Genomic DNA, 15756 nt, shown 5'->3' with positions numbered 1-15756 from the left:
CTATTTTGTGATGCCTCTTCTGGTTCTAGAAAGTTCTTTTAGGGTGTTCACAATCTCGGTAGCAGAATGTTGAATTGACAATGGTCATTTGAGGCAGAAGGATCACAGCTTTCCTCTGCATCCCCACCCGTTCCCCGGGAGTGTGTCAGGGTCAAGGGCAAGTACATTTCCCGTCATTCCAGCCACAGAACGGAACCCATGCTGATGTATCTGATTCAGTGATATTAATTGGGCGCTAAGATTAGGGATGCAGAGTGACTCTCTCCTGGATTCTGTCTCCAGAGTGTGGTTCTTCCATAAAGCTAAGGAGGAAAAAAGCTTCTTTTTGGCTTCTCCTTTGTTCATCTCTCTTTAGACTCTCTCAAGGTTAGAAGTGGCAGGCTACCTGCCCTCCATGACTGTACTTGGCTTGCTGCCTTTTGGAGGATGCCTGACCTGCCTTTGTCATCTGACTAAGGCTGGGCTGACCCTTGGCTGGAATTGTTTCCTCTAGGAAACTAGCCTAGCTCATTGGGGTTGGGGGTGAAACTTAACATCCTCTCTGTTTCCCTTAAAGACTTTGTTAGAGAATGGTGGCTGTAGTCATCACATTAAGAAGTAGAATCAGTTATAGAAGGTCAGCAAAGCATTCATTCATTTGTTTACTTGTACTTTCTTTCCCTTTGGTCAGTAAGCACTTACATAACACCTATAGTCTGCCATGCAATAGGAAGTGTAAACAAGTTCTAAGCACAAGAATCCAGAAATGAGGGTGTTCCCTGGTGGCCTACTGATTAGGATTCAGCACTTTCACTGCAGAGGCCTGGGTTCAGTCCCTCGTTGGGAACCATCCCGTATACAGTGTGGCATGGCACAGCCAAAAAAAAAAAAAAAAAATTCCAGAAATGAAACAAATTAGAGTGTTTGATTGTATTGGGCATGGTCTTATGATCTTTATTTTCCATAGTCGTATCTGTAAAGGGAGACTATTTGAATCTAAAAGAGAACTTCTGATTCTAACTCGGGCCCAAAGAAAATACCATTAAAGGGCAGAGATTCTCTAAAGGGAAGCTTACAGGCTTGTGTCATCCCCATTCAATTGTGGAAGTTAAAAATTATTACAGGAGTTAAAAATTGTTTTACCTGGTATGTGACTTAGAACCACATCATCCATTTGAAAATCATAGCATGAAGTTGGCCTTAACCCAAGTCAGCAGTGGAGAACTGACTCCTGGTCAAGGCATCTGCTCTGGGGTGACAGCCGTGGGCCACCCTGTGACTCTAGGCGAGGCTCTTCTAATACTAGCGAAGCCATCCGGGAAATCCATCATCAATGGCAGTGTCCACTCTTCAGAGCTGTGTGTAGGAGCGCTGACTTCACAACATGCTAGCAGACTTTGTTTTAAATGAAGGGAAACCTATCTTTGGAACAGAAGCAGAATTTTAATAGGAAAGTGGTGAACCGTATGTGAGAAGAAACAACTGGTTTTGTTTAATCTCTTTATTGTAAATGTGACTTTAAAAATTACTGATAGTGACTTAAATGTGAATTGTGGTCCCAAAGAAAAACTTGCAGCAGAAAGTTTTTCTATCTATAGGCCAGTTATCTATCTTTCTTGAACTACCTAAATCATCTCCAGAAGACAGCTCCTCTTCCAGCTTTGATGAAGAAGGGCTGACTCGTTTCCATCCACGTCTGTGGTTCAGTCTCATGTGAAAGAAAAATACAGAGAATCACTGAAAATAAAAGGACATTTAATGGTTCCTTCTTCTAAAAGTTTCTTTTTAACGAGTTAGCATCATATTCAGAACTTTCTTAAATTCTTTCTTGGACCTTTTATTTTAATGCAGCTAAATGCTATAAATTTGAAGAGTCCTTTGAAACCTACATGGAAAGCATATTCTTTTAAAGATGCTTTTGTTCAGCCTGCTGTGCTGAGCTAGGTTTGAGAGAGTCACCAAAAGCTTTGGAATTTACACTGTGGCAAAATACCAGACCAAAAAAGAGCAGTTTGTCTTCTCAGCGGAGCTGAGAGGTCAGACCTGGGCGTCGGCCCCACCCTGGCATGGCCGCGCTTGCCACCAGGCAGCTGGGAGGCCTCCTCCCCAGCAGTGACCTGCACCTGCCAACACCAGACATCATCAAAGGGCCTCAAGATGTTCCAGCGCGAACCCCGTGCGCAAAGAGAGGCTGGAATGAAAACACGAGAAGGGAATGCAAGAGAATCACTTATTTAAAAAAGGCCATTTGGTTTGGCTCAGCTGTTTCTGGGAGTTTCCAGTCCAGTTCTGCCTGTATCCTGAAGAGATCCCAGCCTAGAAAAATAAATTTTTTTTCAAGTCCATGCATCACTGGCTACTGTTAATTCTCCGACTCATTCTGATCGTGTCAGTGGAATAAAACGTGGAGTAATATTTATTGAAAATGCATAAAAGCTGTCAACATTGACGTTTTTCTTTTTCCTCAGGCCTGTTTAATTTTTGCCCCCAACTTAAGTGGCAGCCTGTTAACTTATTACCATGTCCTTCTTCTACCCGTTCTTTTTTATATTAGCGTTAGTTCTTAACGTGAGGATTTTTTCAAATTCTGCTGGCCTGCTTTGTCTTGTTGCATTTGTAAAACGTTCTTAATACTAGAGTGATGATACTCAGAAACACAGAATATTCTCTGTGTTATACCCGTTGTGAAAAATTGTGAAAAATGTTTTTGTATCAATTTATGGGATTATTATTTTATATTTGGTTATCTGCTTCACCAGTTCTTTTTCTTCCAAAGCAGTTTTAATCATGTTTAATCATTCCATTATAATCTCAGCATTGGTAGTCTCAACTAAAACCAGTTTACTTTTCAGATAAATAAGGTAAAGCAGTACTTATAATTTGATTAAAATTAAGATGACTTTATATAACATTGCTGTTAAATAATAATTCTTGAAAGAATAATTATAATGTACCTCTAAGTAATTAGTTTGTAGGAAGAATATTGAGCTAAGAGGGATGAACTATTTTGAAGAAAATTGGTACTGGAGGTAAAACTGTTCTATATCTATATTTCTTCATTTCACTCCATGGTTTTTTATGTCTTATGTACACAAATACTAATCATTAAAATTTTTCTCAAATTTAGTTTAGGCAAATTCCTAGGTTGCTTTAGAGTTCTTGGACGCTTCCAAATTGTAAGGTCAATTGTAAGGCTACAATGAACGGGTCCAAGGTGAGGAAACCATTGCAGTAAAGTAGCAGCAAATGCCAAGAGAGAATAACAGGATAATTGAAACATACTTAAAAAATGATGTGCAGATAAACGTTCATGCATTATATTTTATATGTTCTTTGAGAGCTTATGGAAGGAATCTTCCATTGAAATTTTTATAAAGAAAAATGGCATCAGCCAGTGTAAATACCCTCTTAATATAGCTGTTGGGTAAAGTCTTATCTTTTTCCTATATAATATTGCTTAAGGTAGGTCCTGCCCAGCCAACTTGCCAGTGTGAGGCAGTGTGCTCGGGACCGTTCCTGTGGGTTTTCTGCCCAGCGTGTGCCTTAGCATCTGACCAGTTGTTTTTGGCCTGAGCCTATGGGGGGTCACGCCAGGACTGGGGGAGGCACAGTAAATTAAGCTGGGTGTTGTAGTCTGTTTCCAGGTCACTGCCTTTTGCCTCTTTTTCATACTTTGTTCACCCCTAGACCTTGTTAGAACAATCATGTTTCTTCATAAAACATTCTTAATGAGACTCTTTACCTTGCATACCCAATGAGACCATAATAAATTCCTGTAATAAATTCTCTGCTCAAAAAAATGCCAAGGCAAGAACTCTTGGAGCTCTTAAAGAATTAACTTTTTAACTGAGAAAAGGACCTTTTGCTGGGTGGCCACAGCTATCATAGTGCTCTTTTCTTAGTTTATGTAGATTGTAAAACTAGAGGGAGCTTTTCTGTCTTCCTTTTGCTTATTTGCTTGTGTTTTGTTTTACATACACACATACATCAATCTTGAGCTCAGTATTGTTATTCCCAAGAATAAGATTTTACAAAGCAGAAAAGTTATCTGTGTTTTCTGAAGAATGCTCATTTGATTTTTTTTTAAATCTTTATTGGAGTACAGTTGCTTTACAGTATTGTGTTTCTGCTGTACAACAAAGTGAATCAGCTATATGTATACATATATCCCCATATCCCCTCGCTCTGGAGCCTCCCTCCCAACCTCCCTTGTCCCACCCCTTGAGGTCTTCACAAAGCATGGAGCTGATCTCCCTGTGCTCTGTAGTAGCTTCCCACTAGTCATCTATTTTACGTTTGGTAGTGTGCATATGTCAATGCTACTCTCTCACTACCTCCCAGCTTCCCCTCCCCCCCCGCCCCCAGTGTCCTCAAGTCTGTTCTCTACGTCTGCATCTCTATTCCTGCCCTGCCACTAGGTTCATCAGTACCATTTGTCTAGATACCATATAGATGCGTTAGCATACAGTATTTGTTTTTCTCTTTCTGATTTACTTCACTCTTAATGACAGACTCTACATCCATCCACCTCGCTACCAATAGCTCAATTTCATTCCTTTTTATGGCTGAGTAATACTCCATTGTCTATATGTACCACATCTTCTTTATCCATTCATCTGCTGATGGACATTTAGGTTGCTTCCATGTCCTGGCTATTGTAAATAATGCTGCAGTGAACATTGTGGTACCTGTGTCTTTTTTGAATTATGGTTTTTTCTGGGTATATGCCCAGTAGTGGGATTGCTTTTAAAAATATATTTATTCAAAGAACTCAGCTATCAGTTGCAATGGAACTTAGGAACTTCATTTTTTAACCTCAAGAATTCTGTTTTATTGATGATGCAGAAATAAAGTAAGATCATACATAAAGTTTAAACTAATACTTATAAAAGATGCCATTTGGATTTGTACATTGACTCCATGTACTAGAATCCATCTCTACTAACCATTTCAATAGTCTTGAACATAAGAACTTTATTTTTAATCAGAAGTAGTAAGTTCTTCCTCCAATAAGTCCTGTTTTTTAATACAGACTGGTTTGATTTCGGCCTCCTTTGATTTCTCCTGCCATCAGAGTTAAGGTGTCAAAACAAGGAGAAAAAGCAAAAAGACTGGCTTATCTGCTGCAGCAGCAACCCTCAAGGACACAGAAATTGACTGTCCTGCCCAGGGAATTAGGCGAGAAAGCATCCCGTGTATTGGTACAGGTTGTTCTATGTCTCCCATTAAAAAAAGCTGCTGATCTCTTTGCTAGAGATGATCCAACGGCAACCTCGCTGATAGTCTAGAAAAGTCATTCAGGCTGTAAGTCCTTTTCATAACCCTTTGACCTCCTGATCTGTTGCCCTCTGCATATGCGATAGGGTTTCTCTGTTCTCTTTTTCTATGACTTGACAAAAATTCACCTTCTCCTAACTCTGCCACCCTAACCACATACCATCCTTGTGACCCTGTACAAACCACTGTACCTCTGTGTACAGTGGTGCTAACAATAGTACCTACCTCACAGGGCACTTATGAGGATTAAGTGGGATAATTTTTTCAAAAGATGCTATCATGCTAGACATACAGTTTCTCAATTGACCATAGCTCTTTACTGTGAACTCTTTCCCCCACTTAAAAAAAAATTAGATAATCTCAGGATTAGGAGAAACCACAGAGCCCATTTTCAATACAGACCTGAACAAATAGTTCTGTACCTTACATGGTAAAAGTTAAAAAAAAAGGGGGGGGGGGCATGTGAACGCTGGGGGTAGGGTAAAAGGAAGCATATATAACTTTAGGGTTTTTTTCCATGGCACTGGACGTTCTCCCAAGCCTGCATCCAGCAATCACAGTATTTGCCCTTGGAGTATATTTTGGAAAAATACTGCTAAAATTATCTCTTGCCACACTTACAAGTGTAAGGGATTTATTCCTGTTTTTCAGACAAATATGAGCCAGAGAAGTTCCCCTCAGACACACGGAAGCCTGGAATGTACATGGGAGGTCGTATTTCCTTCCCTCGTATGGCCACTGGGTCTCGATAACTCATTTCATCATCCTTCTCCCACAGGGCATAACTGCGCTCAGGCAAGCAGGGAACCTGCCTGCCTATTAGTTCAGAGTTTTTAGAAAAGAATATTACATGTTCTTGCCGGTCATGCATTCCAGGCTCTCTCCATAACACATTCCAGAAAACTTGGAGGAAATTCTCCTGATGTCTCATCTAAATCCCTGCTTCTGCCCTTTAAACCCTTTAGATCTTATCTTGACCTCAGTGGAAATAGAAAGTAGATGCTCACCGTGATTTGGCAAATGGCTTGTCAAGTTTTTGAAATTGCTATTTGGTTTCTTATATGCCTCATTTTCTATTCTAGAATAACGTCAATCCCAGTCTTTTTCACTTTTTTTTGCCCCCTAAGCGTTTTTGGTCCAAAGCCTGTGGATGGAGCCTTTGTCATTTTGTTGCTCAGTTCTGATACTCTCAGGTGTATATCAGCACAGCAGTGGCAAGGCTCAGGTAGGGGGTGTTCCGTGTAATAAATCCACTGTCCACCGCACCTGGCCATGAGGCGCAGGCTGCCTCCGTCCCCCCACCACTGCCTGTGGTTCTTTAGAAGTGATGCCAGAAGGAGTTTTGGAATTACAGTGGCGCAGCCCACTACCACTCAATCCATTACCATTCTCTCTTGTCTTAATACAAAACCAGCAAAGGTTTCGGTGGAAGAAATCTCTGGAAACTTTCTCCATTACCCAGAGCCATCACCAAGAGGCTTGCTGTTTGCTGCTCTTCTGAGACATTCTGTTTGCTCCTCTTCTGAGACCCTTGCTTGGTTTAATGCAGTCCCGGTCTGGCCAGACCTCAAAGACATGCTGCCTTAGCTTTAAAGCTCTGGCCAGAGTTGGAACCCTCCCCCTGACACATCCTTCCATGTACAAACATTCCTGAGCCTGACTGGCAGTAAAAGAAAAAAAGGGAGGAGAAAATGTTGCTAAGTATTAGAGGAGGGAAAAAAAGAGTATAATTACCAAAAATATAAATACCAACAGTCATGTTAATCGGCCGTCTAGCCCAAGAAGTATCTCACGGGCAGCTGCTGGCTTCGCCCCTTTCTGAATCCCCGACTCCAATGGGGAAGGTATCAGAAGGTGTCACCAGGGGGTTGTCTTCCGGAACCTTGTCACTGTCTCTGCAAAAGCAGCGGACCCCTATTCTATCTCCATCAGATTCCCTGGAGTCTCTGCTCAGATTTGGCTTCTGGTCTGAGGGACTCTCCTTTCAAGGTGGTCAGTGGTGCTTCACAGCAGGTGGTTCCCCACACAGGGAAGTGACTGTTCCATGTGGGCCCTCAGTGTCATTTGAATCACACCAAAAGCAAACCAGGATGCGGTACAGTTAACACAGAGGGATACAAGAAGGCGGAGGCGCTCATAGAAAGATAAACCAGTGTCTCCCTGCCACTGTTGACTCACCACATGTATAGCCAGGAAGAGTGACGCCAGACTTACCATAGCCCACTTTATAAACCTGATTGCTTTCTTATGTATGGATCCAGCTGCCCTGAGATTGTAAGCTCTTGCCTGGGCTCAGGTCTTCCTCTTCGTTGCACTGCTCACAAAACCTGGACACTTTCTACACAATGGGTGAATGTTAGTTACTTGCTAAGTTGTAGATAAATGCATTCAAATGTATTCTGTAACAATAGCAACAAAATTATGTTTGTTATAGATATGAGAGATACCTTTGGTTATCTCTATACACACATTAAAATGTAATCTATGGAGATCCACTAATCTGGAATGTCTTTCTCCCCCGCAGATTTATTGAGGTTATGATTGACAAAAAATGATATATACTTAACATGGACAGTGTGGTATTGTGATACCAGTATACCTGTGTGATGATTACCACAATAGAGCTAATTAAAGTGCCCTTCACATGGTTACCATTGTGTGTGTGTGCGTGTGGCGGGCCGGGGAGGGGTATGGAATGTCCTAAAGTGGTCCAAGGTTGGGTTTGAGTTTGCCTTAGCATGTTTTTTATGCTAATAAAATCAATATTGCCTATTAATTTGCTAAATTAGGTATGTTAATGTGAGAATGTTTAGGGATACTTTTTAAAACATCCAGTGTTCAAGTTCCTTAACCACTCAAGGAGATGTATGAATAATTGGAATGCCATTTCCTTATCAATTGAGAAGCTAACTATTTATTCACAAAGCAATGTGCCTCTGACCCTCGCCCAGTTCTGTTAGTGTGTATGGCCTTGAGAACCATACATGCTCTTTTTCCTATTAGTAAAAGTGAGAGCGGTTTTGCTGCAAAACCGGTTAAATCTGTGGGAAGGTGGCATTCCTTCCTTTGATCTCATGACACAAAAACACTTGGTTGTTCCCCTAACTCTCAGTGTCTTCCTCCCCTGGCAGGAGAAAGGGAGAAGTCATGCAGATAAAGGGAACGAGGAAAACAAGAAAGCATGATTAGGAGGAAAGTGGCAAGAGAAATGGTCTGTGAAAGAAAGATGCTGGGGTGAATGCTGTTATTGTCCTGTGGGTTTAAACCAGTAATTACATTTGGCCTGGAACAGAAAAATACATGTTTTCATATATAACTTCAATATATCCTCTCTAATATTTACTGCCAAAGCCTAAAATTTCAAGACGTGACATGCAGTATTTCTAACATGACAGAATTCTCACTTTACATCTTTCCAGTGAAATATTGTGGTTGAAAAAGCTCCCCATCAGTCTTTCATTCTAATCCAGATTGGAAAAAAAAGGAGTTGGCCCAGTGACCCGTCTCTAAGTCTAAAGAATCTATAATTGAACACACTTGAGAAAGATAGTGATGAAAGTACTGCATCTCATCGTTTTACTGGGGGATGCAGAAGCAACATATGTCATTCTTAGCTGGCTGTCATTCTGCCACACCGGTAGTTTGTCCAAAGGGTAGGTAGCAGACCAGGTTGGCATCAGGAGGTAGAGCAAACCAACAAGGAAGTCAGGCCATGTTTCAGGGCCTTTGTGAATCTTGAGACCCCATCAGGAATTCCACCAGATGCTTCCTGCTTCCTGTTCTGTTTATCAGTCTGCATGGGAAGCAGGGCCTCCCCTTTGGGCAGCTCCTGAGGGAACAGTTCATGGGGAATCTATGCATTCTGTCCCCTGGCAGAGCCAGGAGAAAGTGCCTGCCAAGATACTGCTAGTCATTAAGGACTTGGCACCTGGGGGCGGCTGCTAAGCATACACTGTTACTGTGACATCCAGGAAGAACAAGGGAAATTCCTCCAGGCTCACCTGGGACTGGGAGACGTTCACAGTCATGTTAATACACACACACACACACACCCTGCCACTGTTGCTGGCAGGTCTCTGGGCCACCTGGGAACATGAGTTCCGAAGCCCAAAGGCCATTAACTCCATGTTAATTTAGTAAGGTGGTAGGTAGTGATAAGACCCCTAATTTATGTTCACGGATGCTTTGGATAATGGGAACATGCTCATTAAGTATCTTTGGCCAGAGATTTTCCTGTGTAATTAGTACACATCTTAATTATACACTCAGATTCAAAGCTGGTGCTAATCTTAAAGTATATAAAAAAAAAACAAATTAGATAAAGAGAAAAGGATTAGAAGAGAGACTGCACAGCATGGAGGTTAAGAGTGTGGGCTCTGAGCCATGGCCCAATTCAATATCTAGCCCTGGTGTTTACCAGCCCTGCAGCCTTGAAGAAGTACTTCCTGTCTCTGTGCACCTGTGAAATGGAAATAATATTGCCTAATCGTAGGGTCATGGTGAGCACTGGAATGCTTAAGACCACTAGAAATTGTTTTGGACTGTGCTTGACGCATAAGTGCTCAATAAATTGAACTTGTTTTAGCTGTGGCATTTTCAGAGTCATAACTCTACAAGTAGATCATTACACAGTAGAAATTTTGAAAAGCAATAACTCAGAAATTTTATCCTAAAATCTCAAACTTGCCTACATTTCCTGAACAGAAGTAAATTAATACTTCATATATGTAGTAGTTTTTATTTAAATGTATTACAATTTCAAAATGAAATACATTTTGTCAACAAACATTTATCAAGTAGGCATAAGTATCATGGAAAGTGATGTTACAGGAATACATAAGACATTAACAACTTTCAGGAGCTTTAATTTTAGAAGATGGCATGTGTTAGTATAAAATTTTCAAGCATTTTAGGAGGACTACTTTGAGTAATGTGAGTATTATGTAACTGTACTCTTTTAGAAAGATACTGGATGACTACACTTGGCTGAAGAATCTGCACACTGAAAATATTTATTTTCTTGAACTATTTAAGGAAATGTAAATAACTACTCAGTTCCAAGTGTCCCACATATATTCATAAAATCACAGCATAAAATTAAATGTAGCTGAAATGCTAAACCTTATATTGATAATCTTCTCAATAGGTTCTGCTACAGGCCACAGCCTTGTGTATAAATGCTAAAGAAAATATTAAGCATTCTTCTGCATGATATTTCATAACATTGACCTTAAATCAGCCACAATAGACACAGCATTATAGATCAAAGGCCTAAAACAAGTATGAATTTTATAATTAATTTGCAGGCAAATATCACTTTTAATAAAATTTGAGACTATCACCCTTGGCTATTTCTCATCAATTAAATGATAGTTATCATCAAATGTAGTCTTATAAGGGATAAGGACATTTTAATGAACGGGAGTAGTTTTAATATCTGCGAAATTATGTGAAAGGATGGAAGTAACATTGAAGCACCATTTCAGATGTTAGTGATAGTTTTCAGCATTGTTTCTGGTTTTCTTACTCATTGAGCCCTCTGTGAGATAGGAGAGGGAAACCCTATCATTCTCATTTTTTGGTTGAATCAGTTGAGGCTTAGAGAAAAGTTTCTGTGACACAGGGGCAGTTAGTTCCAAGTATCTGTTTCCCCAAATGACTAATCTGTGCTATTGAGGATTTTCTCAAGCTCTTATAAGATATAGTCATCCATTGACCAGCATTTGAGATCATCTGCATGTTTGATTCTTTTCTTCTCCTCTTCTATTTTGTTTTTGTTTTTGGCTGTGTTGGGTCTTAGTTGCGGCTCACAGGATCTTCCATTGTAGCGCCTGGGCTTCTCTCTAGTTATGGTGTGTGGGCTCTTTAGGTGCAGCACCGGTTCTCTACTTGTGGCAGTCGGGCTCCAGAGCATACGGGCTCAGTAGTTGCGGCACACTGGCTCTCTAGTTGTGACACATGAGCTCTAGAGAACGCAGGCTTAGTCACCCCACAGCACGTGGAATCTTAGTTCCGCAACAAGGGATTGAACCTGCGTCCCTTGTATTGGAAGGCAAATTCTTAACCACTGGACCATCAGGGAAGTCCCCTCCTCTGTTTTGCCTAGTTTTTGAGGTATTTAGTGATTATGTTTTCTTTAATTCTTTCACTCATTCATTCATCAGAAGCATCTTGGTACCCTACTGTATGCTCAGCACTGCTGAGCGGTACTTTGTCAACCGTTCCCGTTATTATGTATGAATAGGATACATCTGCTTTTCATTCAGACAATTCTAAAACTCAGGTTTTTCTGCCTCTTTTATTGAAGGAGGAGGTCCATGAGAAATGAAATCATCTGAAATAAGTGAATTTTTTAATTATTTTGCTAATTTCAAACTCCTTAAAGATAGGAATTATATCTTGTTCATCTCTTAGCACAATTCCAGTGTTTAATGACTGTGTGGTAGATATGTCTGTTGTTGGATAGTGGCTTGTCTTTTATCTGAATCAGTGTTTCTGTGATGAAAGTCGTAAATATATTAATGCCCATACTTATAAGCAGGAATGGTCATTTTGAAAATCAGGTTAATTGCTGTGGCATAGCCCTACTCTATGTTAAATTTGTATCCTGTAAGTTCCCCACACATGTTAGAACTAAGTTGAAGGTGTCTGGTACTTCAAAAATTTTTTAATGAATTCCTCAATAAAATGGAAAACCTTACAGTTGCAAAGTAAGTTATTACCATAGCTCTAAACTCAGTTTGGCACTTCTGAGCTTTCTCTGTCCTTTATCCATTTATTCATTCATTCACCCATCTTCCCCATTATCTGTCCATCTCCCCATCCACTCCACCCACCTGCCATCCATCCCCCAGTCCTCCCATCTACCTCCCAATACTCCCTTCCACCTCCCCAGTCTTTCTTTTCCCCTATCTATTGTAAGAGCCCTCAAGAGAAATGTGAACGATAAATAGTTGCTATTATACTATTCAGAATAGCCAAGACATGGAAACAACCTAAATGTCCATCGATAGGTGAATGGATAAAGAAGATGTGGTCCGTATATGCAGTAGAGTATTACTCAGTCATAGAAAAGAATGAAATAATGCCATTTGTAGCAACGTGGATGGACCTAGAGATTATCATACTAAGCGAAGTAAATCAGACAAAGACAAATACCATGATATCACTTACATGTGGAATCTAAAATATGATACAAATGAACTTATCTATGAAACAGAAACAGACTCACAGACATAGAGAACAGACTTGTGATTGCCAAGGGGGAGGGAAGATGGGGGAGGGAAGTATTCAGAGTTAGGGATTAGCAGATGCACACGATTGTACATAGGATGGATAAACAACAAGGTCCCACTGTATAGCACAGGGAACTGTATTCAATATCCTGTGATACACCATAATGGAAAAGAATATGAAATATATATATATGTATATATCTGAGTCACTTTGCTGTACAGCAGAAATTAACACAACATTGTAAATCAACCGTTCTTCAATAAAAAAATTTTAAAAAAGCAGTTGCTGTGAAAGTTTATACTGATTCTTTGGTTTTATGAAGAACACACTCTTTATTGTCCAAAATGTGGTACTTTTAGGAGTAAACAGTGCACCTACTAATAATCGTGCTGGGGAACAAGCATAAACCAGAACTGTTCTGGGTAAATCAGAGCATGGTCACTTGTACATCATTCCCCTAAAAATCTAAAGTGGTATTCCTGTAGAGTATTGTGATATCTTTTAGTTATAGGCTATATGACATGTGAATTGTTTATAGTAAGAATATAGAGTAGGAGAGATTTTTAAAGATTGTGTCTGTGCATTGTTATCAGTCACAGCTGCATTTTTTAATAGCATTAATTCCTGTACGTTTACTACTTAGCGCTACAATTTGGAATCATCCAGAGATCTCATTTCTTCCCTTCTGTTGCCTTGCTTTGGGGTTGATTGAGCTCCCATTCGTTCAGTGGAAATCTGTAAATCACTTTGTGTAGGCATAGCGTTTAGCAGGGTTCCATGAGGGCTGTAAAAGAAGAGCAACACCCAATATTTCTGTGTCAGCAGTCAGCAGTGGAGCCAGGGACATTGGTCTAACAGGACGTGCACAAAATAACTACTCTGAGTAAGCAAGTGCTTGCACATGGACCTCAACAGGAAGAGTAAGTGGTAGAGAAGCACCAAAGAGGTTTAAGTAAAGGGCCAGGGAGAGCTAATTAGAGGGAGCCGAGACAGCACTGAGACAATAAGCTCCATCAGGCGAGTCTAGCCCTTGTTGCCAACTCTTTGGTGGGTAATAGGTGGGAATTACTGGCTTATATAAGATTTAGTTGAGGCATATGTAACTTATCAGCATCTGAAGTAGCTGATCCTTCCTCTGAGCTCTGAACTCTATTTTACATATACTAAGTGTGTAATCTTGGACAGCTTTCCTGACCCATCTGATCTGTTTCCTCTTTATAAAATGAGAATGGTAATAGTGCCTAGTCATAAAATTGTTAAAGTGGTTAATTTATAGAAAGCATTTAGGACAGTGCCTGGTATCAGAAAAATATTGAAAATCAGAAAAATATTGAAAAGGGTCTCATTACCCTACTAGTATAAGACATCCTTAGAGGAAAAGTATGCTTTAGTCAATGTAAGTCAGTATTTGATTGCAATTTACCTCATGTAAGGTATGCCAAACATAATCTTTTTTTAATTCTTTCTTTTTGTATGGTGCTATTTATTTATTTATTATTTAATTCCGGTTTTATTGAGACAGTAATCAACATATAGCACTCTATTAGTTTAAAGTGTACAGCATAATGATTTGACTTACTTACATTATGAAACGATTATCCCAGTTTAGTGAACATTCATCATCTCATATGGACACAAAATGAAAGAAATGGAATTTTTTTCTCGTAATGCAAACTCTTAAGATGTCCTCTTTCAGCAACATTTGTGTATAACATACAGAAGTGTTGTGCTTTATATGATACCATGCTAAACATCATCTTAATTTGCCCCTGTGGTTTCTGTATTTATTTATTTATTTTACAGCTCGAAAGTCCAAGAAGTTGGGCAAGTTAAAAGGCATTCACGAGGAACAGGCGCAGCCCCCGCCCCCACCCCCACCCCCCCAGAGCCCAGAAGAAGGAACGACATACATCGCTCCCGCGCAGGAGCCCTCAGTCAACTCGGCGCTGGTTCCTCAGCTCGCCACGATTTCCCGTGCACTCACACCTTCCCCTTCTATGGTCCTTGAAACCATCGAACCTGAGATTGTGTATGCAGGCTATGACAGCTCCAAACCAGATACCGCCGAAAATCTGCTCTCCACCCTAAACCGCTTAGCAGGCAAACAGATGATCCAGGTCGTGAAGTGGGCGAAGGTAATTCCAGGTAGGATGGCCTCACGTTGCAGGGTCTGCATTCCTGAACTGGCCACGTCAGGGCAACAAAGTGTACCATATGCAGCAGTGCATTGAGTTCGCTTTCTATGTATTCCTGACACCCGATTTTTTACTCAACGTCCAGTGCATCAAGTGTGTAGAAAAAAACCTGGTGAATGTGCTCATTTCTCTTGAGAAGTTAGAGTTAAGGGTTCTGTTATTAATAGAACATATGCATTTCTTATGTGGAGGATTGAAATGGAAGATTTCATCCCAGTAATGTTAATAAGGTAAAATACATTCCAGTTGTCAAAGCATGAACTGGGCCCATTTTGAGCAGCTTATAATCAGGGCTAATCTAAGTCTAGACCAGCTAAATCAAAACACATACACACTACTATATGTAAAACAGATAACTAATAAGGACCTATTGTATATCACAGGAACTCTACTCAATACTCTGTAATGACCTATATGGGAAAAGGAATCTAAAAAAGTGGATATATGCATATGCATATATATATATATATATATACACATATATATATATGATTCATTTTGCTGTGCAGCAGAAACCAACACAACATTGTAAATCAACTATACTCCCATAAAAATTAATTTTAAAAAAAGACCTGTCAAGTAAGCTATAGGGGCCTCTGAAAGTGTCTCTCTGAAAATATCATCTTACCTCCAGCACCCCTTAAATTGTCCTTGAAATTCCTACTTTAGTCATTTTTTATGCTCTAGAATTTTACTAATAAGGCCCCTATTAATCTATAGAAATAGCACTTAGAATTGCAATCATACTGTCCCAGTTCATTAATCCAAAGCAATTTCTTAAATGACCTGTGGTCAACCAGCAGCTCTAAGACTGGGGAAAGCTCTGATGACTGATGCTTTGAAGGGGACCTTGCCCAGGTGAAACTATACAAACAGGAGAATACCCTGGTGCCCTGGGAGTACAGAGGGTGAGAAAAGAAACAAAAGAAGGGCTTGAGGCCCAGAAAGGAAGACTGTGGATGAGGGAGGACAGGCATCAAGAATGCTTATTCTGCCTCAAATGTTTGTTGAAGTCTGGCATTATCCCAGATTAGGGGAAGCAAGGAATAAGGCTTTTTCAATCACTGCA

General features: G+C 40.2%; 1 protein-coding gene across 4 annotated transcripts in view; it reads left to right on the top strand.

The window, feature by feature from the left end:
• NR3C2 (nuclear receptor subfamily 3 group C member 2) overlaps nt 1-15756 on the top strand; it is a 337688-nt gene that overhangs the window by 252754 nt on the left and 69178 nt on the right. For all 4 annotated transcript variants that reach the window (XM_057728082.1, XM_057728081.1, XM_057728079.1 and 1 more), the window contains exon 5: nt 14296-14637. In XM_057728082.1, coding sequence (XP_057584065.1) covers nt 14296-14637 — 342 coding nt within the window. The remainder of the gene's footprint in view (nt 1-14295; nt 14638-15756) is intronic.

Source organism: Hippopotamus amphibius, chromosome 3 (genome assembly GCF_030028045.1).
Source record: "Hippopotamus amphibius kiboko isolate mHipAmp2 chromosome 3, mHipAmp2.hap2, whole genome shotgun sequence".
Lineage (NCBI taxonomy): Eukaryota > Metazoa > Chordata > Mammalia > Artiodactyla > Hippopotamidae > Hippopotamus > Hippopotamus amphibius.
This window is presented reverse-complemented; position numbering and strand designations above follow the sequence as displayed.